Source organism: Grammomys surdaster, unplaced genomic scaffold (assembly GCF_004785775.1).
Source record: "Grammomys surdaster isolate TR1022 unplaced genomic scaffold, NIH_TR_1.0 125946, whole genome shotgun sequence".
In the NCBI taxonomy this organism is placed as follows: domain Eukaryota; kingdom Metazoa; phylum Chordata; class Mammalia; order Rodentia; family Muridae; genus Grammomys; species Grammomys surdaster.
Window position 1 is genome coordinate 2,002,498 of NW_021620768.1, and position 27,992 is coordinate 2,030,489.

The 27,992-nt window shown below is 41.0% G+C and overlaps 1 protein-coding gene, 1 long non-coding RNA gene and 1 other non-coding gene across 3 annotated transcripts; 2 read left to right on the forward strand and 1 right to left on the reverse strand.

Annotated features, from left to right (window-relative positions):
• Positions 1-1,406: 1,406 nt before the first annotated feature.
• Positions 1,407-2,787, reverse strand: LOC114608974. The gene is made up of 2 exons (XR_003709446.1): positions 2,737-2,787; positions 1,407-1,755 (listed from the first exon to the last, which is right to left on the reverse strand). It is a non-coding gene; the product is annotated as an uncharacterized LOC114608974 (long non-coding RNA).
• Positions 2,187-27,846, forward strand: Khdc4 (KH domain containing 4, pre-mRNA splicing factor). Its single transcript, XM_028753104.1, has 14 exons — positions 2,187-2,287; positions 2,743-2,962; positions 6,198-6,326; positions 6,613-6,692; positions 7,434-7,486; positions 7,791-7,954; positions 10,528-10,739; positions 12,822-12,882; positions 13,898-13,955; positions 14,187-14,440; positions 23,701-23,868; positions 24,761-24,873; positions 25,749-25,840; positions 26,609-27,846. The coding sequence occupies exons 1-14, from the start codon at positions 2,250-2,252 to the stop codon at positions 26,806-26,808; spliced, it is 1,842 nt and encodes a 613-aa protein (XP_028608937.1). The 5' UTR covers positions 2,187-2,249; the 3' UTR covers positions 26,809-27,846.
• On the forward strand, positions 8,295-8,422 carry LOC114609123. The gene has a single exon (XR_003709465.1).
• Positions 27,847-27,992: the final 146 nt, after the last annotated feature.

Consider the following 27,992-nt stretch of genomic DNA (forward strand, 5'->3'; position numbering starts at 1 on the left):
GACAGATGAAAGTAGATCTCTGAGTTCAAGGCCATCCTTGCATAGATCAAGTTTGATGTAAAAAAACCCTTAGGTCCATTAAAGAAAAGCTTTAAAAAAATTTTTTTTTTAAAGACTTGTTTTATATATGTGAGTACATTGTCACACCAGAAGAGGGCATCAGATCCCACTAGAGGTCATTAGAGAAGGTTGTGTGCCACCACGTGGTTACTGGGAATTGAACTCAGGACCTCTGGAAGAGCAGTCAGTGCTCTTAACTGCTTAGCTATCTCTCCAGCCCTTTAAAGAAAAGCTTTAATCCCAGTACTCAGGAGATAGAAGCATTCTTATCTCAGAATTCTAGTTCAGTACCATTCAGTCAGTCCATGGAATTTAGAGGCAGTTTTACCAGGAGAGTTTTACAGAGACAGGTTGAAGAAAGAATAAGCTAGACACAGGCAAAGACAAACAAATAGAGAATGAGAAGAAGCCAGAAGATTAGAATAGATTGTGGGAATTAGTTTAAAGTAATCAGAGCAATTCACTAAGAAGTAGAAAGAAACCAGTTTGAATCAGATAGCTTGGAAAGAAGTTTTAAGCCAGACAGCCACGTTGAACCAGCCAGCCAGAGTTCAGAAAGAACTAGAAAGGGAGTACTTATTCAGCAGTAAGTCTCAGAGGCTGAAAACATGGAGGCTAAAAGTTTTCAGGACCAGGCCTAGGTTAGCAGATGGAGGCAGTAAACCTCAGAGATGACAATAATTATATCAGGTAAATAGAAGATACTTATTTTTACAGTGGCTGTTGTAGGTTCGTGGCCTTTCACATAGTATCAGCAGGACTTGGGGGAGGGGGTAAAGGAAGGAAAGAAAGGGCACAGAGTCAAAGCTGCCTTGCCATGCTGATTTCAGTCAAAGACATGACTTAACTATTCAGGTCTGGTGTTCTTCAGGCAATTCTGTTTCCTTGGAACTTATTTACTTTCTGTGGTATTGGCAACTGAACTTTGGACTTAACTCCACTTCGAACTGGCTTGCCCTGCAATTCTTTCCCATGTCAAAAAACACCAAAGACTGTTTGGAATGCTAGCCCTAAAAGATTAAGGGAACACCTCATTTACACTAATGTGGATGACACCACAGAGCAGTGTCTTCATCCCACCACAAATGTATATTTATTTATTATATGCCAACCTCCCCCCCTCCATTATTTAGCGTTTAAGTGAATTTTATTCTATGAATTATGTCGGAATGTAAGCATTTCTGTAAGCTAGCATTCTGGGTTGGTTTGTATTCTGTTGGAAGAATACTTGCATAAACGTTAAGGACCTGTTTTCCAGATTCATGTAAAACCCCTTAGCATTCAAAGCTTTTCAGTATATTGAAGAGGCAGCCAAGCGTAAACACACAGCCCTCAGAGAAGGGGAGTTCATAACTTTTGATTTTTTTAATCTCCACAATGACAGCTCTTAACTTCTTTATTTAGCGCCTCTCTTTCTTTATTTATGGGTGCGCGTGTGGCGATCAGAGAACAACTTTCCTTTGTGCTCCAGGGATCGAACTTAGATGTCGTGTTTGTTCTCTATTGCCTTTGTCTGCAGAGACATCTTTCAATCTCTAGCTTCGGCTTTTTAAAAGCCCCACCATGCTTAGCAGTTTTTCTTCAACTTTACTGTTTCTTAACAAGTTGTCCAAGTGCCTATGATTTTGCCAAGATCAACGCTATGCTCGTGGCCACCAGAACAGAGGCCTTGGAGCAGAGAGGAGCTTCACATCCCTGAGAAAAAAAGAAAAGAGAAAGAAAGAAAGGGAAGTTGTGGAAATGACCTTTGGAAAGAATCACTTCCTTTTTCATAAACTGAATCGAGAAGTGCGCTGAAGTCGCAGGAATTCTCTTCTGCTACAGCCTGGGGTTCCACGTGAGCAAACAGAACTCGGAGAAAGTCGGACTCATTTTCTGACTTAGAGATGTCTTCCAGGCGACTAGCTTGCCCACAGTAAAAATGGACTTCTCCTAGCCCGAAACTCGCTTTTAAATTAGCGCAGCAACCATTTTTATTAAGGGCAAGGGAGCAAGACAGAGTCCCCCGACACTCCTGTCACACAAACTCCAGACGCTTTAAATTACCGAGGGTCCAATCGGAATCAAGATTCCTCACCGGAACCGCCCTACCTCACGGCCGGAAGGGGCTGTGCGTCAGCGCGTTGGGGCGGAAGTGGCGGGAGGGCGGTGGTGGGTAGTTGGCGGGTGGTTGACTAGAGCCGGCCGCCATGTCCGCAGGGAGCGCGACACATCCTGCCGCTGGCGGGTAAGACCTTCGCGGGCCAGGCGGGGGTAGCGAGCACGGGCCGGGCAGGGAGGCTGGCGAGGCTGCGTGTGGGGTGGACAGGCCCTCAAGTAGGACGCGTCCGTACGCTGAGGCCGGAGTTCTGGAGAGAATGTTGAGCAGGCCTCGGGCGCCCGAAAAAGGCCGGCCGCGGTGCGAGGGAGAAGGGAACTCGGAGTGTTTTAGAAGGGCGAGCCAAGGAGAAGGCGAACGCAAAGCGTTCCCTGCCGAGCTGAGTCTTTGGGTGGAAGTGACTGGAGAAGAAATGTTTTGTAAGGGGATCGAAAGATGTGGGAATGTGGGCAATGTAACAGAGTTTTAGATAGGAAATTCGGTCGTGTATATGGATCATGACAGGCGAAATGGAATAACGTCTACTAAGGGATCAACACAAAGGAAGGCTTTGGGCCCCAGTATTTTCCTTTTCCTACCTGTAGGCGCCGCAGCAAATGGGATCAGCCGGCTCCAGCTCCGCTTCTCTTCCTGCCGCCAGCGGCCCCAGGTGGGGAAGTCACTAGCAGCGGGGGAAGCCCCGGGGGCGCCACCACGGCTGCTCCTTCAGGAGCCTTGGATGCCGCCGCTGCCGTGGCCGCCAAGATCAATGCTATGCTCATGGCCAAAGGGAAGCTGAAACCATCTCAGAATGCGGCCGAGAAGGTATTCCGAGCGCTAGACGGTCTGCTCTTTTGTAGGGTTCCCCCCCTCTTCACCTTGTAGTTAGTTGCGTAATCATTGGGGTTGATGAAGGTTGATGAAGAGTGAAGATCACGTTTCGTAGTATTTAGATGATACCTTGTTAAATCGTTCTTGTGAGGCAATGGGCTTTGGTTTCTGTTTGAGACAGGAACTCTATATACGTAGACTAGGCTGGCTTGCTTGCAGAGATGCTTCTGTCTCCCAAGTGCTGTGCTCCATCATCACATCCTGAGGTCCAGGCAGTTTTAATTGGTGAAGTTACCTTGTTTTGTTTTTCGAGACAAGTTTGTGTAGTCTAGGCTGTCCTGGAACCATGGTCTAGCCTCGAAGTAATGGAGAGAGACCCGAACTCATGGAGAGAGAGTCTGCCATCTATGACCCTGCCAAGTGCTAGGATTAAAGGCATGAGCCACCACCAGCCGGCGCCGGCTGGTCTTGTTACTTTTATGAGCCAGTTTTTGTGCTTACAAACTTAACTCAATTTTCTTATGGTTATTTAAAGCAATATGTTTCTGATACATGAGGTTCTGGTGTCTCAAGTGTCATAGGATTTGGAGCTTGGCTATGTGAGGGATCTAGGGATTGAGCTAAAGTCATCAGGCTTGTCTGTAAGCATCTTTATGCTCTGAGCATCTTGCTAACCTTCAGTGAGTGTGTTGGTATGGCACACATGCCAGTGTTTGTCAGCAGGAAATACTATTGCCATGGTGAATGTAGGAGGTCAGAGGTTAGCCTTGGTATCAGTCTTTACCTTCCACCCGTCTGAGTCCTGGTCTCTGTTTTCTGCTATGTTTATATGTCTTTGCCTCTCATCTTGCTGTTAGGGACATTGATATGACATATGTAAAATACCAGGTTTGGCTAATCCACCTGTTTTGGGAATTAAAAGTCACATCCTCACATTTGTGTGGCCATCACTCAGGAGCTAAAATATATATATATTTTTAAATGTTTTGAAGCTGGGCAGTGGTGGGACATGCCTTTAATCCCAGCACTCAGGAGGCAGAGGCAAGGGAGAGAATCTCTCCCTGTCTCCAAAAAGGAGGAAAAAAAAAAAACCCAAGCAGCAAAAAAAGTTCTTTCTCATTATCTAAAATATATATTTTAATGATTAAATACAATTAAATGTGAGCTAAGAATGGAGAAATAAGTTATATTTTGTTTGATCTCAGGCAAGTTGAGAGTATTATTTGGTTATTTTAGTCTGTTCACAGTGTAATTAACAAACTGAAGCTTTGCTTCGCCATAAAGTGTAACATAGTGTTTGTAAAGAAGAGTTGAGGCTCTAGAGAGACTGCTCAGGGGTTAAGAGCACCGACTGCTCTTCCAGAGGTCCTGAGTTCAATTCCCTGCAACCACATGGTGGCTCTCAACCATCTATAATGAATCTGATGCCCTCTTCTGGTGTGTCTGAAGAGAGCAAAGGTGTATTCACATAAAGTAAATAAACTTTAAAAAAAAAAAAAAAAAGAAAAAAAGTAGCTGGGCAGTGGTGGTGCACACCTTTAATCCCAGCACTTGGGAGGCAGAGGCAGGCGGATTTCTGAGTTCGAGGCCAGCCTGGTCTACAGAGTGAGTTCCAGGACAGCCAGGGCTACACAGAGAAACCCTGTCTCAAACCAAAAAAAAAAAAGAAAGAAAGAAAGTTGCATAAATTCAGCTTCCTACTGCTTGATTGCAGTGTATGGGTTGTTGTGTATCTTCTTTTTACAATTTTACTCCATAAGTAGTCAATAAATTGATCTGTGAAGCATTATAACTCTGACCTTTAATTTATTTTCTTGTCTATAGTTTCTATAACACCATAAAACTGTATGAGGTGGCTCCAGCGAGATTGGTAGAATGCTTGCTTATCACGTATGAGGCCGTGAGTTCTGTCCCTAGAGCACATAAAGTGGGCACAGCGAGTGGCCCATCGATAGCTACATAGCAAGTTTCTGACCAGTCCGGCTTTCAGAAGAATCTGGGATATATAATAAGACCTTGTCTAAAAACCAAAAAACCAAACCAAACAAAAATAAACCCCAAAGATTTGATTTTTTTGTTTTGTTTGGTTTTTGGTTTTTATTTGTTTGTTTTGAGACAGAGTTATCTATGAAATGCTATATGTCCTGGAACTCTACCAGGCTGACCTTGAACTTACAGAGATCCTCATTTTCCTGCCTCATACTTTGCTCACAGTGTGCCTCTCATGCTTCTGTCTCCCTGGTGCTAGGATTAAAACTAATGGGAACTTGTAAAATTAAGTCTCTATTATGTAACTTCATCAGTATCTTATGGGTGTTTTTGTCTACATGTATGTGTGTGCACCATATGTCTAGTGTCTGAGTCCCTGAAACTGAAGGTCACAGATGATTGTGAGTTATCATGCAGGTACTGGGAACTAAACCTAGGTCTTCTAGAAGAGCAGTGAGGGGGTCCCTCCTCCCTCTGTGTTTTCTGTTTATCCCTAGCTGTTTGTGAACTCTTTGTAGACTAGGCTGGCCATCCATCATTATACCTGGCTGAAGTCAGTGCTCTTAACTGTCAAGCCCTGTCTCTAGCCACTACTTGACTTTTTTTTTTTTTTTTTTTTGGTTTTTCGAGACAGGGTTTCTTTGAGTAGTCCTAGCTGTCCTGGAACTCACTCTGTAGACCAGGCTAGCCTCAAACTCAGAAATCCGCCTGCCTCTGCCTCCCAAGTGCTGGGATTAAAGGCGTGCGCCACCACCACCTGGCGACATGTTTTTTTAAAAATATTTTTTTATGGGGCTGGTGAGAGGGCTCAGCGGTTAAGAACACTGACTGCTCTTCCAGAGGTCCTGAGTTCAATTCCCAGCAACCACATGGTGGCTCACAACCATCTGTAATGGGATCTGATGCCATCTTCTGGTGTGTCTGAAGACAGCTACAGTGTACTCATATAAATGAAATAAATAAATCTTAAAATTATATATATATAAATTTTGTTTGTTTGTCTGTTTTTTTAACTGAATGGCCCATAGATCATGTATGACAAGTGCCTTTACTGAATGAGCTTGCCAGTCCTATAAGTGAAGTTTTATTTCTTTTTTATACCATTGTGCTGATAGATGGGGGTGGGGAGGGGGAGAGACGGAAAATATGTGAGACTTGAGATAGTTGTAAATGAGACAACTAAGATCATTTTTAAAGCTTTTAATTTTATTTATTTATTTATTTATTTTCTATTTTGTAGCTTCAGGCCCCTGGCAAAAGCCTTACTAGCAATAAAAGCAAAGATGACCTGGTGGTGGCTGAAGTAGAAATCAATGACGTGCCTCTGACATGTAGGAACTTGCTGACACGAGGACAGACGCAAGATGAGGTATGTGAGAGTGGGCCCTGTGGGGAGGGTGGGAAGGGCTTCTGAACACGTGGGTTTGAGTTTAACTGACAATAACGAAACAGATGTGAGTGCTTTCTCTCTTTGGGTGTGATACAATCAAAATTTCAGATAGAGGACAGTTTATACTTGGTGATTTGAATGGGAGACGTAGTCTTCTCTTTGATTGAAGTACATTATAACACATTTTTAATTTTTAAGTTTCATAGTTATATGTACTTGTGCCTTAGTGCTTGTGTACCTTTTAATAGAACGTGTCTTCTTTTAGATCAGTCGACTTAGTGGGGCTGCTGTGTCAACTCGGGGACGGTTCATGACGACTGAGGAGAAGGCCAAAGTGGGACCTGGGTTTGTATCCTATGGTTTGAGGGTGGACAGCAAGAAAATTTGAGAGTAGATTTCTGAAACGGGCTTTTTTGTTTTGTTTGAATGGGTTTGGTAAGAGTCTCATACTTAGCCTGGCTTTGATGGCCATGAACTTCAGGTACTCCAGCCTCTACTTCACATTACAAGTATGTATGGTATACCCAGTTTATCCAGTGCTAGGGACTGAACCTTTGCTAGGGCCACAAGCGTGTTGTTAGGCCAGTGCTTTACCAGCTGAGTTCCATTCCTGCTTCTTCAGTCTTAACTGACAGCTCCTTTTAAGTCTTGTAAAAGTTTTTGACCAGTTAAGAATCAACCTTTTTGGTTTTTGTTTGTTTTCGAGAGAGTGTTTCTCTTTGTAGCCTTAGCTGTCTTGAAAATTCCCCTGTAGACCAGGCTGTCCTCGAACTCAGAGATCTTCCTTATGTCTGCCTTACATCTCCTGGGATTAAAGGTGTACGACCACCACATAGCTCAGAAAGCAGCCTTTTTGTGTGTTCCTGTGTGCTAAAGGCAGGTTCTCTGTGGGCCCCTCGGACTCATTAAGTAGGTCAAGCTGGCTGAGCAGTGAGCCCAGGGAATTCTCCTTTCTCCACTTCTCTAGTGTTAGGATTACATACTTGGCTTTTTAAAAATGAGTTTTAGGGAATCAAATTCAGGTCATTTCTTTTACCAACTAACCTCCCTAGCTCTGGGATCAATCTTTCGTATTTCTTTTTACAGAGATCGTCCATTGTATCTTCATGTTCAGGGACAGACACGGGAGTTAGTAGACAGTAAGTAATTTTTGGCTTCAGTGACTTCTTGCAAAGTACGAAACTGACAACATCACTTACTGTCCTTGATTAACTGCTGTTTATGAACTTTATATAGAGATGGGAGATGCATATTTATGAGATTTGAATTGAGGTTTATAAATGGTGCATTGGAGATTACTCAACTCATTCTTTGGTTTATTTATCGTGGTGCTAGATCTAAAACCTAGGGCCTCATGAATGCAATGTCACTAACTACTCTGTCGACAGAGCTGTATCTCCAGCTCCCTTGTGTGGTCTCTTACTATCTGTCATTTTTCTCTAGGAGCTGTAAACCGAATCAAAGAAATAATCACCAATGGAGTGGTGAAGGCTGCCACAGGGACAAGTCCAACTTTTAATGGTGCAACAGTCACTGTCTATCACCAACCAGCTCCCATTGCTCAGTTGTCGCCTGCTATTAACCAGAAGCCTTCCTTCCAGTCAGGAGTAGGTTTTGGCAAGAGGGTGTTAGTGCTGTAAAAACGACTTTGTACAATAATACATAGGAAGAAAAGCAATTCTGAATTCCAACCTGAGAGTGACCAGCTCTTTTATTTTTATTTATTTATATATATTTTCTTGAGGCAGGGTCTTCATTCTGTAGTTATGAGTGTATGGGCTTTGGAATTAAGTGTGTAAGCTATAAGTAGTCTATAATATTATGGACCAACATCTAAATAAACATCTCCATATCGATAAGATTTTAAAATGGAGGGGTAGCTAGATTAAAGGGCATACAGATTGCATAGTGTGAAGAGAGTCATCATTTGCATTTGAAAGCTTGACAAGTGGAGGACCAAGAAGGCTGAGTCTGATGAAGCAAGACTTTGCTGATACACTCCTCCTAGATAAAGGGGTAGAGAGAGCAGCCCTTACTGGAGAAAACCACAGGGCTCACTGTACTACCCAACATTTTCCAGCACTCTTTGCTAGTTTTTATTTAATTTAGCATAAATTGAAGAGAGGAGGATATGCATAATCAGCACTATATTCTGGTGTGTAAGTGTGTGTGTATGTATGTGTGTATGTGTGCGTGTTTACGTATCTTGCTGACTAGAATAATTATTTTGTAGGTAAGATAGGTACATGAACATGAAGAGTTTTAGGTTTTATGGTGTTGATTGGTCAAGCAAGGCTTAAAATACGCTAGGCAAGTACTCTTCCCCTAAGGTCCACAAGTTCTTCTCATGTACCTCAGACTAGCCTCAGTAACCTCGACTTCTGATGTCGTTCCTCGACTTCATGGGTGCTAGAATATGTGCTGTTGTGCTTGTTTTTTTTATGCAATGCAGGGATCGAGCCCAGGGCTTCATGCATTTTGGGCTACCACCCTGCTGACTGATCTATCCCCAGCTCCACAAGTTTAAGTCTTCAGTATAAGACCCTTCATTACAATAGGATCTTAGAGCAAGACTAGTATGTGGTAGCACACCTTTAATCCCAGCACGTGGGGACAGAGGCAAGTGGATCTCTCAGTTCTACTAAATGAGTTCCAGGACACCCAGGAAAACAAAATAGGGTCTTAGGGGTTCCTGGCTAGACCTTAACTCTCTGTAATAAAAGATGACCAGAAACTTCTGATCCCGCTCTTCCACCTTACACGTCAGGAATTAGCACATGCTACCATGTCCTATTTATGTGGTGCTTGGCAGGCACTCTGCCAATTAAGCTACATTCTTACACACCAGAAACTCCTTGAAAGCTGGGCATATGGCAGAGACCTTTTTCTGATTAGCATTGTGTTGCTATGACAAACACTGTGACCAAAAGCAACTTGAGGGAGAAAAGGTAAATCTCAGCTCTCAAATAATAATAATTCATCATGGATTATAGATCGCTAAGCAGGAACTTGAAGTATAAATCACTGGAGAACTGTCGCTTACTGGCTTGCTCAGCTGCCTCTCATTTTCTGCCCTTTTCTCCCCCCCCCCCCTTTTTTTTTTAAATATCTAAAGTGTTCACTGAGATGGTTTCCACTTATCCTGAATCAGATGCTTTCAGTGCTGCTTCCTCCTGGGGGAGCATTCTGTCAGCTTTGCTTTTCCTTCTGTGGGATGATAGGACATTAGAGTAGCCAACACACAAGAACTGCTTTTTGTGGATGGCTAAAAGCCACTGGGATTTGATAATCATCGTGGGCATTTTATACCCATGAAGTAGGAATCATTTCCTCTTCTGGAGAGAGATGAGGGAGAGCCTTTGTGAGAGCCATGTTCTTATAGAGAGATTATCAACACTGCAAAGCTCAGTTACATGCCCCCACTGTTCCCTAGACATGGTCTCACTGTGTAGCCTTGGCTGTCTTGGAACTCACTATGTAGACAAGGCTGGCCTCGAAAATCTGAGATCCACTCTACTTCTCTAGAGTTGGGGTTAAAAGCATGTGCCACTACGCTGGACTTTATTTATTTATTTTAGCACAGTCCAAGGCCTACCTGCCTGGATTTGGGTAGTCTTGGCCAGTTAACAATCAAGAACATGTCTTACTGACAGACCTGTAAGCCAGTCTGATAAAGGCAGTTCTTAAAAGTGAAATTACCGCCGGGCGGTGGTGGCGCACGCCTTTAATCCCAGCACTTGGGAGGCAGAGGCAGGTGGATTTCTGAGTTCGAGGCCAGCCTGGTCTACAGAGTGAGTTCCAGGACAGCCAGGGCTACACAGAGAAACTCTGTCTCGAAAAACCAAAAAAAAAAAAAAAGTGAAATTACCTCTTTCAAATAAGTCAGTTAACAATATTAGCACTCGAAAGTCAACCCTTGGCCAACTTGGCATAAAAGATACCACTATTGAACTTCTTTTTATGGAGCCAAACAAGGCTTTGTAGTGAATTTCAGAACAGCTGAGCTGTGGCAAGCCACACTAAAAGCCAATCTTGGGGATTCCAATAGAAATTATCAAGGACCCATGTGGAAGTAGTCCTAAGTCTACAGAGGCTACACTGTTTTTGTATAATAGTTTCTACAAGATTATTTCATTATTGTTTTTCTCTTACTAATCAAAGTACTCTGTTCTCTTTACAGATGCATTATGTTCAAGATAAACTATTTGTGGGTCTAGAACATGCTGTGCCCACTTTTAATGTTAAGGAGAAAGTAGAAGGTCCAGGCTGCTCTTATTTGCAACACATTCAAATTGAAACTGGTGCCAAAGTCTTCCTCCGAGGCAAAGGCTCAGGCTGCATTGAGCCAGCGTCAGGCCGAGAAGCTTTTGAACCCATGTATATTTATATCAGGTATGGATAAAAGCAGAGAACACACAAATCCTTTTCAGTAATTACAGCCTGGAAATGGTTTGTTAAGAAAAAAAAAATGAGAAAATATATTAATGATGTGAAATCTGTGATCCATCCATGCAGATGGAAACTGGAATCAGGATTCCAAGGTCATTTGTAGCTGGTTTTTGCTACTTTGTGGGTTTTTCTTATTTCTGCTCTTTATTCCCCCTAACAGCAGATAGGAGAGAAACACACAGAGAGAGATAAGAATTCTTTAAATCTAAAGGTTTTCTGTTTGTTTCTTTGACCATGGCTACTAGCAGAACATAACCAACCTCCTAAAGGACCGACACCAACCCTGCCTATCAGGGCTCTCAACTTTATATACCCTCTGAAAAGTTCCCAGAATTCCAAATGTCACAAAAACCAAGCCTCTGCCAGAGCACAAGGCTAATCAGTCAGTTGTCGCAGACTGTCCGAAGAAGCCCCATAGTTTCAGTCCTTGGATTAAAACAAAAAAACACATTTTTATAATACTTTGGTTTTTTTTGTTTTGTTTTTTTTTTGTTTTTGAAACCAAAATTCCAAAAAAAAAAAAAAAAGAAAGAAACCAAAATTCCAGAATTGCTACTACAATTGTCCTTGTGTTTATAATGGTTATGCGGCCTGCCTAGGTCTCTTGAGACCACCCCAAAAAAATAACCCCGAAAACCTACAGGAGGAATTAAAGACTAGGAGGGTAACTTTATAATTAGTTAATAAAAATAACTGAGTTATTGGAGCTGGGGAGATGGTTCCCAGCTGTGAGTGCATGCTGTTCTTCCAGAGGACATGAGTTACATTTCCAGCACCCAGTTGGTAGCATACCAGTCTGTAATTCCAGGCCCATGAGATCCTAACACCCACTTTTTGTCCCCTCGGAGCCATTTAATATACAGATCTATAGTGGCAAAACACCTATGTACATAAAGTACAAATAAAGGAAAATGTTTTAACGTGTTTTTAAAAGCTGCATTAGAAGGGTTAGTTATGGCTTTAGCATTCAAATCTTTAGTTTCTGTTAGTCTGTGATTCTAAAGTGTGGTCCTATTGTTTGAACCTCGGGGATTCTTAGGTGTTAAGCAAGCACTGTGTTCCTATTCTACCTCTCAGACCATGCCTATAATGACACTGATATAAACCTATGCTAATGTTACTGTGGGGTTTGCTGGGGGGTGGGAGAGTGGTATTTTCAGACAGGATCTCTGGCTGGCCTCAGATTCACAGAGATCCATCTGCCTCTTATCTCCTGAGTGCTAGGATTAAAGGCATGTATCACCACACCTGGCTTATGGTATTTTGTTTTAATTTTTCGGACAGGGTCTCATGTAGACTATAGTGATCTTGAATTCATTGTGTAGTCCAGGGTGACCTTGAGTTTCTGATCTTCTTGTCGCTTCCCCCATGTGCTGAGATTACAAGTGACACTAGAATTAGTTTCTCTCTGCTCCCTCCTCTCTTTGTTTTATTTGTATGTGTTTAAATGTTTTGCCTACATGTATGTATATATCTATACTTGTGTGTGTGCCTGGTATAGGAAGAGGATAGAAGAGGATACTGAGTGACTGGAGTTAAGGAACGTTTTAAGCTACCATATAGGTGGTGGAAATTAAATTTCCCTCTGGAAGAGCAGTAACTGCTCTTAGTTGCTGAACCGTTTCTACAGTCCTCCCATTGTCTCTTTATGTCAAAAGAACCATTTCCAGAGAATTGGTACTATAAAATATATGTAGCAGTGGTATATTAGTTATGACTTAAAAGACTTAATGTTGCTAGTTGGGATTGGGTAGGGAGTAGCAAATCCCTTTCATCCTAACACATGGGGAGGCAGAGAAGGTAGATCTTTGTGTTTGAGGCCAGCCTCATTTGTACAGTTCTAGGATAGCCAGAGCTACCTAGTGACATCCTGTCTCAGCCAAACAAAAGAGGCTTACCCTATTTCAATGACGTTGGAGTGCTAGATTTGAGCTCTAATGAGTTACCAAAGTAAGTGTGTACACTAGCATAGACAGGAGACTTTGACTTTGCTCTTTTGATTTTGTGGTTTATTCTTATTTGTAGTCATCCAAAACCTGAAGGCCTGGCTGCTGCCAAGAAACTCTGCGAGAATCTCTTACAAACAGTGAGTTTGTGTGTTGCTGGTGATTGAAGTCAGGGACTAGGTCCACAGTTGTGTATTCTAGCATTGACCTATAACCAGACTGGACTTTGACATGGTCTTTAGAAAGTAAATTAAGATATTATAATTGTATTAAATTTAGTGAGCTCTCTGTAACACGTGATGTGAGAGAGTAGATCAACATTACATGCAGTGATGGTGACTGCTGACTAATTTTATGTAAACTTGACACTATCTAGGGTCAACAGAGAAAGCAAGCCTCAGTTGAGAAAATGCCTCTCTAAGATTGGCTGTAGGCAACCTGTAGTGCACTTTTTTAAATTCTTATTAATAAATTACCTATTTAAAGTCTGATAGAAGTTTCTCCTCCTCTCCTGTCTCCACCTCCATCCACCCTCTCCTGTCTCCTTCCATGGATATCAACCAGCCTTGGCGTATCAAGTCTCAGGAAGACTAGGGGCATCTATCACTAAGGCTAGACAGTGCATCCCAGATAGAGGGGAGGGGTCCAAAGGCAGGCAGTGTAGTCAGAGACAGCCCCTGTTCTGCTCTAGGAGCTCCCATGAGGACCAGCTGAACAGCTCATAGACATGTGCACAGGCCCCAGATCCATCCCATGCGTGTGCTCTAGTTGGCAATTCAATCTCTGACACGCCCTGTGGGCTTAGGTAATTTGATTCTGTAGGTTTTCTTGTGGTCTCCTTGACCTCTCTGGCTTCTTCAAGTCCTTACTCCCCCTCTTCCACAGGATTCCCCAAGCGCCTCTTAATCTTTGGCTGTGGGTTTTGGAATGATTTGTGCTCCAGATTGAGTAGTTTGGTTGTTTAGAATTGTGCTTCCTGCTCATGTACTGAATTTATATACAGTTTAAAGTAGTCCCTTTAATTCATTGAGTCAGTGCATTAGTGGAAATATTTTAATTCTCTGTTGCTTTAGCTTAGTATATAATCATACTCTATATAAACATGAAGTCACTTGGGACTGGCCTTTATTAACTTTGTTTTACCCATTTTTCTAGGTTCATGCTGAGTATTCTAGATTTGTGAATCAAATTAATACTGCTGTACCATTACCAGGTGTGTATGGCTTAAAGTGTTAAGATATTTTGGTACCAATATTTATGGTTAAGTGTAATCCATGAGGCTAGACTAGTTGTGCCAGGGCACTCTTGGTGGTCCTTTCCATGTAGGGTAATTTAGAAAGCCATTCATGCCTCAGTGTTTATCTTCCTAGGTGTTGTTTAATAATCAGGTAAAATGTTTCATTCTGCTGCAGCTGATTAAACGCTTTTTTTCTTCCCCCCTCAGGCTATACACAACCCTCTGCTATAAGTAGTATCCCTCCTCAGCCACCATATTATCCATCCAATGGCTATCAGTCTGGTTACCCTGTTGTTCCCCCTCCTCAGCAGCCAGTTCAGCCTCCCTATGGAGTACCAAGCATAGTGCCACCAGCTGTTTCATTGGCACCTGGAGTATTGCCAGCATTACCTACTGGAGTCCCACCTGTGCCAACACAGTATCCGATAACACAAGTGCAACCTCCAGCTAGCACTGGACAGGTAGGATGCCAGGATATGTAATATGCTATTGTTGAACTTAGGGAAAAAACTGAGGAAGTGGGGCTTTCTAGAAATTAATCGTATTCTGTTTCTTGCCTTGCTGTCTTCTGTGTCCCTATGCCAACTCACTGGAGGACTTTGGGATATATGTCTTCCCATTTCCACAGTTTTTAATTAGCTTCACGTGTCTTGCTCCCAGTTAGCTGTATCAAGTGGGGGTCATTGGCAGACTTTCTGTAAAGCACTCAATGACAAATGTTCTGTATTGTGGGGGTCTACAGCCTCTGTCATAGTACTCTTGTTGCTGTATAAAAGCTGTAGAAAACACCTAATGAATGTGGTTGCATTCTTTAATTATGATCTGAGAGGCAGGTCAGTGTTAGTTCCTGGTCTTAGCTTTGTGGTCTGAAGTTCTCCAGGGCAGAGAGGCTGGCATACACCACACACTCTTGATGCTTGAAACTGAACAGGTCTTTTTTTCTTTTTAATGTGTGTGTGCGTGCGTGCGTGTGTGTGTGTGCCATATGTATATTTGTGCTGTAGCAACTAGTTGAGGGGCCAGATACCCTAAATCTGGGGTTGCAGTTGCATGTGAGATTCTTGTGGTTTCTGGAAAGTAAACCTGGGATCACTGCAAGAGCACTAAGTGCTCTTAACCACCGAGCCATCTCTCCAGCCCATGATTATTTTTACTGTATGGATTGTTGTGTGCATGCATGCCACTGCACATGTGAGGAGGTCACCTGACTATGTGCAAGAGCAGAAGTGGGTTCTTTCTCTCCTTTAATCATATGAGCGCTAGACTAGGTTCCAGATTTAGGTCATCAGACTTGGTGACAAGTACCTTTCGCCCTGGAGACAGCTTACCATGTTTAAGTAATAAACATGTTTATTACTTGATGTTTAACTGATAAAGCTACAGTTAGCTTTCATCAAACATTAAGCAGTTAAAATGTCAGATGAAACATAGTTTCTGTGGATTTTTGAGGACCATCTATTATCTATTAACTATACCAGACTTACTTGCTTTGTAATAAAAACTCTTGCTTGTGAAAGTCAAAAAAGGTAAAGCATTTGTATTTTGCATGACTATAAGGACAGTTCTGAGCACAATGAAAAGTTTGGTCATTTGTCTCTTACACATGCCTTAGCTGTCTTTAACAGGTTACAGTAAGTTACATATGTAAACACAATCAAACTTTGAGGAAAAGTTTCCAGATGACAATTATCACAATAAAGCTTTGGGTTCTATTGACAATAAGAGCCTAGGGAGGGAGGATTTATAATAATCATAAAAATGGTTCTACTTGCTGGGTGGTGGTGGCACACGCCTTTAATCCCAGCACTTGGGAGGCAAAGGCAGGCGGATTTCTGAGTTCGAGGCCAGCCTGGTCTACAGAGTGAGTTCCAGGATAGCCAGGACTACACGGAGAAACCCTGTCTCAAAACAAAACAAAACAAAACAAAAACAACAACAAAAACAACAACAAAACCAAAACAAACCAAAAAAAAAATGGTTCTACTTACTCAAGAGCATTTCTGAGGATTTTGGGGGGACTTAAGTGAAGGCTGGCTCCAAAGAATAGCATTAGGTATTAGGTTCTTTTATTTTGTTTTGTTTTTTTCGAGACATAGTTTCTCAGTGTAGCCCTGGCTGTCCTGGAACTCACTCTGTAGACCAGGCTGGCCTCAAACTCAGAGGTCCCTGTGCCTCTACCTCCCAGACCCTGAGATGTGCCACCATTGCCCAGTAAAACTCCCACACCTTAGTTTGATAAAGCCAGAAGTTAAAATCTTTAAAAATAAATGACCATGTTTTGTATGTTTTTAACTTTTATGCTCACCCTTTGTATGATAAATGATCAGACTCTGGCAAGTGAGGTAATAATGGGCTTTGGGAAAGCCTCTCTGTTACAGCCACTATGCTGTACAGTGTAAGGGTTTTATTTTATTCCAAGCTTCTAATGCATAGTTAGTAATGAATGGATATCAGCTTGACATCTGAAACTGTGGCTGTCTGTGTCTAGGATTTTTTTCTGCTATCAGGTATATAGAAATCTGTAGCCGGGCAGTGGTGGCGCACGCTTTTAACCCCAGCACTTGGGAGGCAGAGGCAGGTGGATTTCTGAGTTCGAGGCCAGCCTGGTCTACAGAGTGAGTTCCAGGATAGCCCGGGCTATACAGAGAAACCCTGTCTCGAAAAAAACAAAAAACAAAACAAAACAAAAAAATCTGTATTAAGGTTTACTAAAGCCATACACAATGTTTTTTCAAATCTAGTCAGCTATAGAGCACAGCCAAAGGTATGGCATGGGGCCTTGTGGGCTCTAATAAAAATATTAATATGCCATATAGGGAATTATATGTTTCCTTCTATGACTCATTACCACTAAAAATGATAATGGTCCAACTTGTACTAGCAAATGATTTAATAAATTTACAGCTGGATTGTGGTGTCACATGCCTATAATCCCAGTGCTTGGGAGGCAGTGGCAGGCAGGTAGATCTCTTGAGTTGGAGCCCACCCTGGTCTACACAGCAAATTTCAGGACAGGCAAGACTACACAGAGAAACCTGTCTTGGAAAAAAAAAGTTTTTATAATTTGTAAAGGATTACTCATGTTACTAAAATCTCTTACAGTTTACAGGGTAAAGCTATTACTGAACACCACAAATACTTAATTGGCAAATTTTTAAAAATTAAAGAGGAGGTATATATGGCTGCACCCACATATATCCCCACATACTATGCTATATTTAGTTATGTTTATATTTGACTGTAGAGGGAAAAAGTGCATGTGTATACAGAGAAGCACTAGTGAATCCAGGAAAAGTTAGATATTCAGAAGAATGTAGTTTATAACCTGGTGATCCTTTGTTATCTGTAAGGCTTATCTATATTCCTCATATGGGTATTATGTTTGATTATCCCAGAGTTTTCTCTCTATATCTTGAACATTGCTTCTCAGTCCATAAAACCCATCATTATGAGACCTGTCACTTACACTTTACTGTAGTCTAAGTGACTTCTGTGTTATCTCAGGGCCAAGGCCATTCTGACTCCCACAGGCATTGTGTTTACCACAGTCCTTCTCCCTAGACTCTTACCGAGTATTGTTTCTGAGTCAACAGTACCCATTTTTAATCAAAGAAGCCATATGGACTTTGCAAAGAGTTTCTATGGAAACATGTCTTAAACTTTATTGTACTTGTCTTCAGGAAACTTTTCCCCAAACTGTGCTGAGATTTATATAGCTAAAAGAAGCTACCTGTGTGCAGATTCCAGAAGTTTGGCCCAGAACCTGCTAAGTTGTGCTAGACCTACTAAGAAAGATTGCTGAGTTCATTCTTTTTTTTTTTTTTTTTAAGATTTATTTATTTATTTTATTTATGAGTACACTGTAGCTGTCTTCAGACACACCAGAAGAGGGCATCGAATCTCATTACGGATGGTTGTGAGCCACCATGTGGTTGCTGGGATTTGAACTCAGGACCTCTGGAAGAGCAGTCAGTGCTCTTAACCGCTGAGCCATCTCTCCAGCCCCTGCTGAGTTCATTCTTACCTAACCCACATTGTTTCACTGCTGGCTGTGATGCTTGCAGAGATCCTCACAGTCCCCACATTGCTCTTTAAAGGATAATTCTTTAGCTGCTGCCCCAAAGCATTTTCCTCTAAAAAAAAGTTCCCCAGACAACTGAAAAGTCGTAAAATAGACCCCCAAAACAAAAACAAACAAACAAACAAAAACAAAAAACTTCATCAAGATAAAATGCCTTAAAAGAACATATGCCTTGCGGAGGCATCAGGACTAACTTGCGAAACTGAGACATTGAGGTAACAGCAAGCATATAATACAACTGACCCAAAGATGTTGTTTACTAACTTTTTTGCATGTCAGCTTGCAGTGCAGAATCCTAGTGCTGTTTGTCAGGGAGTGTCAGAACACCATCCAAGATTGGAGTCGTGTGAGGAGACTTCTGACATCAGTTTCTTTAGAAACAGAATTGTTTTTGGATTTTGCTTTCTTGCACCTTCCAGGTGTAGTGATAGGAATGAGTTTATCTGAGATTATTCTGTACAACTGGCTGTTATTAGTTCTATATGTGGCTTGTCCTTGTGATTGTACTCTTTACTCATGTGACTGCCTTTAACCCTCAGAGTATAAATTGCCTAATACTTTGTATAGAGTTGGGTATTGCATGAGAATCCCCTCATTTTTAGGTTCCACTCTTCCAGGTCCCACTGCCTTTAGGATGGTAAACAAGTAGCACCCAGAATAGGGACCTGAAGTCAGCTATGAGATAAGAGAGTAGGGACCCTCACAAGGAGGTGAGAATAATGGGACAGAAGCCAGAGAAACCTTTTCCTTGTTTTGAACTTGTTCACTGTTTTTAAAGAGTGGAAGAGCACAGTATTAAAATCACAACTATTCAATTGCTTACAAGTTGTTTGTGATTATAATCTCTGGTATGGGACATAATCTAAAGAAATATTGAAAAGGCTTATAAACAAACTAGGAGAAAAGATCCCCATTCAATTGGGTGACTTGAACATTAATTTAGACTGTTATCAAAGGACAATATCAATCAAGAGGGAAGAGATGGCTAATTCCTTTACTGAGTATCAACTGAATGATCAAACCTTAAATTGTAAGAGAAACATAAAATGAGATGTTTCCTGTTTAGGCAAAATTAAAAGTAAAAGCAGCCTGCTTCGAAAGTTATTCCAGTGACAACTCCTCCCCCCACACACCCCTACACATACCTACACCTCAAGTTGGATTTCTCTCCGTAGCCCTTCAGTCTAGGTTGGGCTCCAACTCATAGAAATACTTCTGTATCTTTTTTCCAATATTCTGTGATTAAAGGTATGTGCCACCACAACCCTCAGCTCCCTTATTTCTTCTCTCTTATTCTCCAGAATTTCATTTGCAGATTACTAAGGAAGGATAGGAAATTCTTATCCCACTGGTAAGCTATAAGATTACAGGTACTGACTTAGTGATTTCAAAGATTATCCAACTTTCCTCCCATTCAAATATCTGTATTATTGATGGTTTATCTAAGTGTATAGGAGAGATTCATGGTCCAGATATTCATCAGTCTATCAATACTTTTTCCTCAGTCTAACAGGGGGAACTATATGTTTTGATGCATTATTACAGTTAGTTTATAAGCCCTAAAATATCATTTTAGATTTTGCTTATGTTGTAGGGTTATTTCTAGCAATAGGCTCATACTCATGGACACTCTAACCTTGTTGGTTTCATTGCAGAAAGAAATAAGCAAGCTGAGCATTAACTTGCCTTATTATTTCTACAGAAGAAAATTGGGAAGGAGTGTGCATCTGTTTTTGCAGATGGTTCCACTCAAACAGATTTCTCTTTGGCTCCTCTGGCCTTGTCTGTCAAAAACAAGGGCAGAGGTTGAGGAAGTAGTGAAAGTTACTAGAAAGATAGCAGATAGCTAAAGGACAAAAGGAGACATCAACCATATCAAAAGTCATCTGGTGCAAACTTTTAAGGCCCTGTGCACCATGGGAGAAGTTATTCTATGAAACACACACAGAACCTGTGTCACCAGAGAATCTCTCTGGCGGTGCTAGTTACTTAGATGTATGCATCTGTGGGGAGTGCCTCTGAACATGTCTTTTGATCTACTGTTTCTCATCCTCTTTGCTTCAACTTGGAATTGGATGGATTCAGCTCCTATTATGTTCCATGACTCTGTATTTATGACTGGACCTTGAGACTATAATAGAATCATTCATTCTTTTGAAGGCACAGTGTTTAATTTTTATATGGGATTTGAATCACTTCTTATTTGAATAGGACATCATAACATATTTTTATTAAAGGCACATATAGACTTATGTTTTACAAGATACTAGACTACTAATTATATGGGTCAAGCTATTGTATCTTGATTTTTCTGGTCAATATAACAATATAAACAATAGTACTGAACATAGTTTGCTTCTCTGTTCTTGGTGGCAGAGTATTTATTATACACCATACTTTTATGAATTAAATGACAATTAGATTTATCTACATCTAAAAACCACTATGCATATCCTATTATTAAAAAAATAAGACAAGGGAAGATGTGGGAACATGGTCCAAGAATGGAGTGTGTAAGATTTCTGAGTGCTTGTGAGAACACTCCAAGAAAACAATAAGAGTCTTGTGACCTCAGATTCTTCAAAAACATGGAGTTGTTCTTGGATTATGCTTTCCTGGGCCTCCCAGGTGTAGTGAATAGATACAGGTGAATTTACATTATTTAGATTATTTAATTAAATTTAGGTTATTTATTAAAACTGGCTGTTGTTACTTGTTTTTATACATCTATAGGAAACATTTTTACCATATGAGACTTCTTTGTCACTTGTCTTGCTCTTGTGAGTGAACACTTTAGTCATGTGACTTCTCAACTCAAAATATAAATTGTCAGATAGATGCTCTGAATAAAGTTGGTTATTGCATTAGATTTTAGTCCACCTCATTTATTGACTCCGTTCTCCCATGTCCCACCATCTCTAGAGCAGTAAACAGGGATGGGGGTATAGAAAGCACATCTGTAATAGGGAACAGTATCATGTTGTTTTGCCATGCTAACGATTGTCTCTGTCCTTTTGGATCAGTTATCTGGACAAAAGATGGAATATACAAATATTTAATCACTTGAATGGCAGATATGTTGTGAGATTAATCAGTCCAGACACAATAATACAGATTTTAGCATAATTAAAAGGATTCTTTTAAAAGTTCTAATAGTGGAAACAATGGTTGTATAAAGATGCAAAAGGGAGGCCGGGCGGTGGTGGCGCACGCCTTTAATCCCAGCACTTGTGAGGCAGAGGCAGGCGAATTTCTGAGTTCGAGGCCAGCCTGGTCTACAGAGTGAGTTCCAGGACAGCTCGGGCTATACAGAGAAACCCTGTCTCGAAAAACCAAAAAAAAAAAAAAAAAAAAAGATGCAAAAGGGAATACCTGGTGGTATTGCTTACCCAAGGTGATATTGTTGTACTTAGAATAATGATGTTACCAGTGGTGTAGAAAAATAACCTCTGGCTGGGAGGTGGTGGCACATTCCTTTAATCCTAGCTCTTTGGAGGCAGAGCTAGCTATCCTGGTCTACAGAGTTTGTTCCAGGACAGCCAGGGAAACAAAACAAAAGAAACTTGGGTTTCTTTTCTTTTTTTCTTTTTTTTTGTTTTTTTTCGAGACAGGGTTTCTCTGTGTAGCTCTGGCTGTCCTGGAACTCACTCTGTAGACCAGGCTAGCCTTGTACTCTCAAACTCAGAAATCCGCCTGCCTCTGCCTCCCAAGTGCTGGGATTAAAGGCGTGTGCCACCACCACCCGGCCGAAACTTGGGTTTCATATGACACTATATGTCATAGGAGTCACTCATAAGCACTATTCACCAATAACAATGGATAAATCCACCTGTTCTTTAGACCATCAAAGGTAGAGGTCTTGCTACCTCTGTCTCTGCCTCCTGGAGTGCTAGGATTAGAGGTTTGTACCTCGACTTCCTGGCTTTCATTCTTAATCTCACACAGATGGTTTCCCTGTCAGCTATGATGCTTGCAGGTACCCTTAGTCCCAGCCAACCTTCATTATTTCTTGATAAGGTTAACTCATCTCATTAAATCATACCTCAGGAAATAGATAAGCCATATTGCTACTGTTTTATTTTCTGTTATTGATGAAGAAGCAAATGTCATGAAAAGTTAACACTTTGGAGAATATGATTTAAGACAAAATCTTACTTTAATTCCTGTGTGTAACTAACAGTCTTTAGAATCCAATTTTATTAGATAAAGACAAAGTTCAGTAGTAGTAGAGTGTGTGGCCTTGTTTCTAATCCCAAGCACCATCAATAAAATAAATAACAAAATAGAATTTTAGGATAAATTTGGATTTCTAGCCTATCTGTATATTATCTACAAACCTCAGTTGCAAGAGAAAGATACATGGTAATGGCTTAATGGTGGTCCTTCCATGTGGCCTCCTTCTAGTGTACCCACGCCAGAATAAACTATAGCCTTACACCATTACCTAGCCATCTACCTGTGGGCTATGAGCACTAAAGGTTGTACAGTTTATAACAAAAAAGGTTTTTAGTAGCTGGTGAGATGACCCAGCAGTTACGAATTATAAGGACCTTAGTTTGGATGACAGCTTTTGGTGAGTGTAAAATTTCTGCATGTACCTATAACTCCATTCCCCAGGAGACAGACAGAAGGATCCTTTTGATTTCTAGCTAGGCCACAAAAACATTTTCAGGTTCGAGGAGATAACCTGCTTCAAAGGAATAGTTGGAAAATGAGAGACACCCAATGCCCTTCCTGGCCTCCAAGTGTGTGCACAGGTGCATGCACTACTTGTGTGCATATATGCCACACATACACAAAATTTAAAAAGACTTAACTAAATTATTATAAACCCTTATCAGTATTAGCTTACGTTCTTGATAGGGTCTTTATATAACCTTGGATGACCTGGAACTTGCTATGTAGACCAGACCTTGAATTTGTAAAGATCTGCTTCCTTCTGCCTCCTAAGTGCTGAAATTAAAGTGTGTGTTCTATTAAGCACAGCTGTTTTTACATTTTTTAACTCTTTTGAGATTATTTTGTGTGTATGAATGTTTTGCATGTATGTATATATTTATATGCATTGAGTGGGTGCCTGAAGATGTCAGAACAGGTTGTTGGATCACCTTACAGACACTTCTGAGCTACCATGTGAGTGCTGGGAACTAAACCAAGGTTCTCAGCAATAGTCACAGCTGCTCTTACCTGCTGAGCCATCCCTCTAGCCCCAGGCTATTTACTTTTTATTCTTAAGAAGGATCCAAAATTCCTTAGCTTTGAGTTACATATAGCTCTTTGTGCTTGAAATACAAAATGGCATAGCGGATAAAGCTGTGTGATTACTTGCTGTACAGAGACTCTGGGATATATATATATATATATAATCTCAAAGGATGTGAAGATTAGGCATGTATATATGTTAGTTTTGAAGCATACTGCTCTTGCTTTGGAACTTACTGGTCAGTGAGCATTGTATGTTCTCCCAGTGCTCCTTATGCCAGGTTCAGCCTGAGAATCAGAGCACTCAAACTAATTGATAGTTCAGGAGTGTGGGAATGTTAGAGTTGTGAAACACACTAACTGTTGGGGTTTGTTTTCAACATTATTTATTCATCCAACGTCTCATACTTAATTCCTCCTCCGTTTCTTTGGTCCTAGAGCCCGATAAGTGCTCCTTTTATTCCTGCTGCTCCTGTCAAAACTGCCTTGCCTGCTGGCCCCCAGCCCCAGCCCCAGCCCCCACTCCCAGCTCAGCCACAGTCACAGAAGAGGCGATTCACAGAGGAGCTGCCTGATGAACGGGAATCTGGACTGCTTGGATACCAGGTTAAATAAACACCCACTCTTCCTTTTTTTATCTTACCCGCCTGTGTTCTCCCATAAAATAAGAATTTGCGACTGTCTTATGAGATAGGCGTTTTCCTTCTGGAATCCAGTTAGTTTAGGATTTTATTCTTAAGGAATTAATTTTAAGCAAGAATGAATTTACTTTGCCAGTTTTTTGTTTTTGAGGTCAGTGTGATAAAACAGTTTAGAGGGAAGTTTCCCGTCACCCAACACTCAGGAATTGTATTAAGTTTTACACTTTTTCTTATGGAAGATAATTGAAAGCCACTCGCCAAAAGCTGTCAATCTTTAAATTCATTATTTTTATTTAACCTGTGGCTTTCAATTTGCTCTTCTCTTTTGCCCCCTTAAAAAAAGAAAGGACAATTTTTCTCAGCTCTAGCCTGCTCTCCCACCTCAGGAAACTCTTGTGAAGATGGAGTGATGACACTGTGAACATAGGGTGATCTGCAGGAGATGCAGTTCAGTGGTAGAGCGTGTATAGTGCACACAGGGCCCTGGCTTTAATCCCAGGTCCAGGAAATATGAGGGTAATTTTGTTGCTATTTCATGAGAGCAGTGTGTTTTATCAGTCTTCGAGACATCTTCAGAACTAAGCATTTTGCAATTAATGTCACTAGGTTTCTAGAAGCTGTTTGGATTTAGAGCAGTTGGTTAAACAGTGAGTTTCACCACCCCCCTTACTAAGTTCTGCAGAAACAAGAATCCCTTCTTGACTTCAGTTACTCTCCCAAATCCCAAAGACCATGTAATGTCTTTTAATTGATGGCAGTTTGTCAGAAAGATGAGGCACTTGACAGTTACATTAAGGAGCTAAAGTCAATGCAGCAGTTGTAGATTTGCTAATGCTACTGTATTTTTCTGCTCATAGCATGGACCCATTCATATGACTAATTTAGGTACAGGCTTCTCCAGTCAGAATGAGATAGAAGGCGCAGGATCGAAGCCGGCAAGTTCCTCAGGCAAAGAGCGAGAGAGGGACAGGTAAGTTATTGGCGTAGAACAGTTCATTGAGAACTGGATGATATGATAACCCCTTTCTCTGTCTCAAAGGTACTTATATTCTGGGTTTGGGGCATTTTCCTTAATTAGGCAGTCATAGAAGTGTTAATATAATCAAGGCATTTGTACTACTTCAGAATGATAAGAGTCTGGTGTGGTGGTAGTGGTGGTAGATGCCCTTTCAGGAGATAAAGGCAGGAAGATCAAGAGTTCAAGACCCATCAAGTTTGAGGCTATCTTGGGCTATAGGAGACACTCCCTCAAAAAAATAAAACGGGTTGGTGCTGGAAAGATGGCTCAGGGGTTAAGATCGACTCAATCAGAGGATCCAGGTTCAGTTCCCAGTACCCTCATGTAAACTCACATTGTACTCCAATCTCAGGGGATCCATCACTTTTTTCTGGTCTCCATGGGAACTTGGCATGGGGTGCCCATATGTGTAGGCAGCGTACCCATACATATAAAAATAAAGTAAAATGTAAAAATGTAAAAAGAGAAAGCACCTATATTACGAGTGGAAATATTTGAATCAGTATGTAGTTTAGGATGTAATACATGAATTGAATTCTCCTTTCCTGTTCATGACAGTAGCCTTCGTAAAGGGGTAGTGAGCAGGCATATGGCTCAGTGGAAGAGCCTTTAACTGTTTAATGGAATTCTTCTTTTAATAGTTTTAGCTATTTTTGGCATGGTCTCCTTATTTAGACAAGCTTGATGAGTAAAGAGGTGTGGGCAAAGGCAAATGGTTAAGGTAGCAGCAGTCTTTTGTGAATAATATCAGCAGTTACTATTATTATTTTGACTGGGTAATTTAAAATACTAGATTTCTCTGAAAAGAAATGTCATGCTTTTGACAGGCAGTTGATGCCTCCACCAGCCTTTCCAGTGACTGGACTAAAAACTGAGTCTGACGAAAGGAATGGGTCTGGGGCCTTAACCGGAAGCCATGGTGAGTACAGTGTAGCTGGGGGATGGGATGACGAGTGGGGTGGTGTAAACTGTTAGTCTTCTGACCTGATGGTCAATCAGATTTAATCCAACCTCGGTTATCTACTGGCTAATAACAATACCTTTTTTAATTTATAAGGACAGTGTATAGCTTTCTATTTTTAGCCATTCTGTGTCGGGAGTAGAGTTGCCTGCTTTATATTTTATACATACCAGTGGCATTAAAGTCCTAGGAAATACTAATGATTGGGAGGTAATTTCAAAATCCTGTTGCTCGTTTTGTCTAATTGGAGGTCATCCGATGTAGATTTAGGAGAAGTTAATGTTCCTGTGTGTTGGGGGCTGAGCTCATCACCCAGCAGCATCTCGGAACTCTGCATCCTCTGCATGGGCTCGTTGTAGTCCTTGCCTCTAGTTGATAAAAGTGAACAGAAGAAAAAAATAGTTTTTCTTTTCTTCTTTTCTTTTAGCTCTTTAAGAGGTGAAATGTTAGTCTTCAGAGACTCACTTGCTAACTTTCCTTTTTTCTTTTCTTTTTTTTTTCTTTTTTCTTTCTCTGTTTTCTTACATGGTTCTGGTGGATTGTCATTTGCTGGTGCTGGCTGTTTTCGTGTGATCATCAACATTATGGGGTGACCATTGACCCTGTGGCAACAAAATGGTGTCCAACTAACCACTTTATAATTAACATCTTTTTTTTAATTAACGAATTTATGGTATTTTTTTTTTTTCTTGGTGGGGAATGGGGTTGGGTTGTTCTCTCTTCTAGATTATCCAGCCAAGAAGATGAAAACGACAGAGAAGGGATTTGGCTTAGTAGCTTACGCTGCAGACTCCTCTGATGAAGAGGAAGAACATGGAGGCCATAAAAATGCAAGTAGCTTTCCACAGGGCTGGAGTTTGGGCTATCAGTACCCTTCATCACAGCCGAGAGCTAAGCAGCAGATGCCGTTCTGGATGGCCCCATAGGAAATAGTGGACAGAGCTTTGATCCTCGGTGACTCTTCTTAGCAATAATGCATGCACTTGATTAAACAAGACTCTGGGACCTGTCCTAGGGGCCATCTTGGACCTTCGAAGACATTAGGGATGCAGTGTCCCCTGTCATAAAGGGATGCCATTCTTTTTAAAACCCTATTTCTGCAGTGGCATAACATCCGTTAAAATTCACTTAGAATCACAAATTTGTGTCAAGCTTTTTAACAGTTGATGAAATGTGCTTGTCCAGTGAAATATCAGGACAGAGTCATTGCTACATATGTTTGACCTGGTCTAGCCTTTTCCAAATGAATAGCCTCAACTCTGTTGTAAAGAAAGTTTTATTTGTATTTTACTACTATTGGGTCAATTTTGATAACTGGTTACAAACAAAGCCTTACTATTTATTAGTGGGAAATGGTTTTAAGACCCTTCCTTCCATACTTACATGGAATTCTAAGAGCTCCTTCTCCCTCTTTCCATTTGGATTCTTTGTTTGGAAAATGCTGTTTTACTAATTTAGAATGGTCAAGTACGACTGGATCCTGAATAGGAAAATGAAGTTATTTTTGCATTGTTTCTTTATTGGGATGATCCAAAGCTGGCACCTTTAGGCACACTTGTTTCAGATAGCCATTGCTGTTGGCACTGCCCTTGTAAGTTCCCTGTTTTCAACTGGGTCAAAGAAAACGTGAAACACTCATCTGTCTCTCTCAGAACTGGTTGCATCGAGAAGAGAGATGTGATGACACCGGCAGGACGGTGATTCTGACTGGAATTGCAACTTGTCCTTTTTTCTTGGCATTGCGGGGTTTGCCAAAAGAACTTTTTTGTATGAAATATTGACGTATGGAAGTGAAGGAATTGGTGGTGAGCCAGAAGTGTCTGAGATACTGACTGTCATTTTTGCACATTTTTGAATACTTTGCAGGCTGGCTTTGTACAAACTTATTCTCTGGTTTCCTGTATGTTGTAAATAATTAGACCATAATTTCATTATAAATAAATGTATAAATATTCTGCTCGTCATTTCTTTTTCTCCCCTAGCCCATTCATACACTAATATCAATAAACTTTTTAATTATTTATTATTTATTTTTAATGTGCATTGGTGTTTTGTTGCATGTATGTCTGTATCAGATTCCTTGGAGCTGGAGTAATATACATAGTTGTGA

What these genes read in the sequence shown, in the direction of transcription:
- Khdc4 (XM_028753104.1), top strand. Translation starts at nt 2,250, where the DNA reads ATGTCCGCAGGGAGCGCGACACATCCTGCCGCTGGCGG. An exon ending in AAGGCCAAAGTGGGACCTGG is followed by an intron (nt 6,693 to 7,433) that starts GTTTGTATCCTA and finishes TTCTTTTTACAG; the next exon opens with AGATCGTCCATTGTATCTTC. An exon ending in AGCCTTCCTTCCAGTCAGGA is followed by an intron (nt 7,955 to 10,527) that starts GTAGGTTTTGGC and finishes TTCTCTTTACAG; the next exon opens with ATGCATTATGTTCAAGATAA.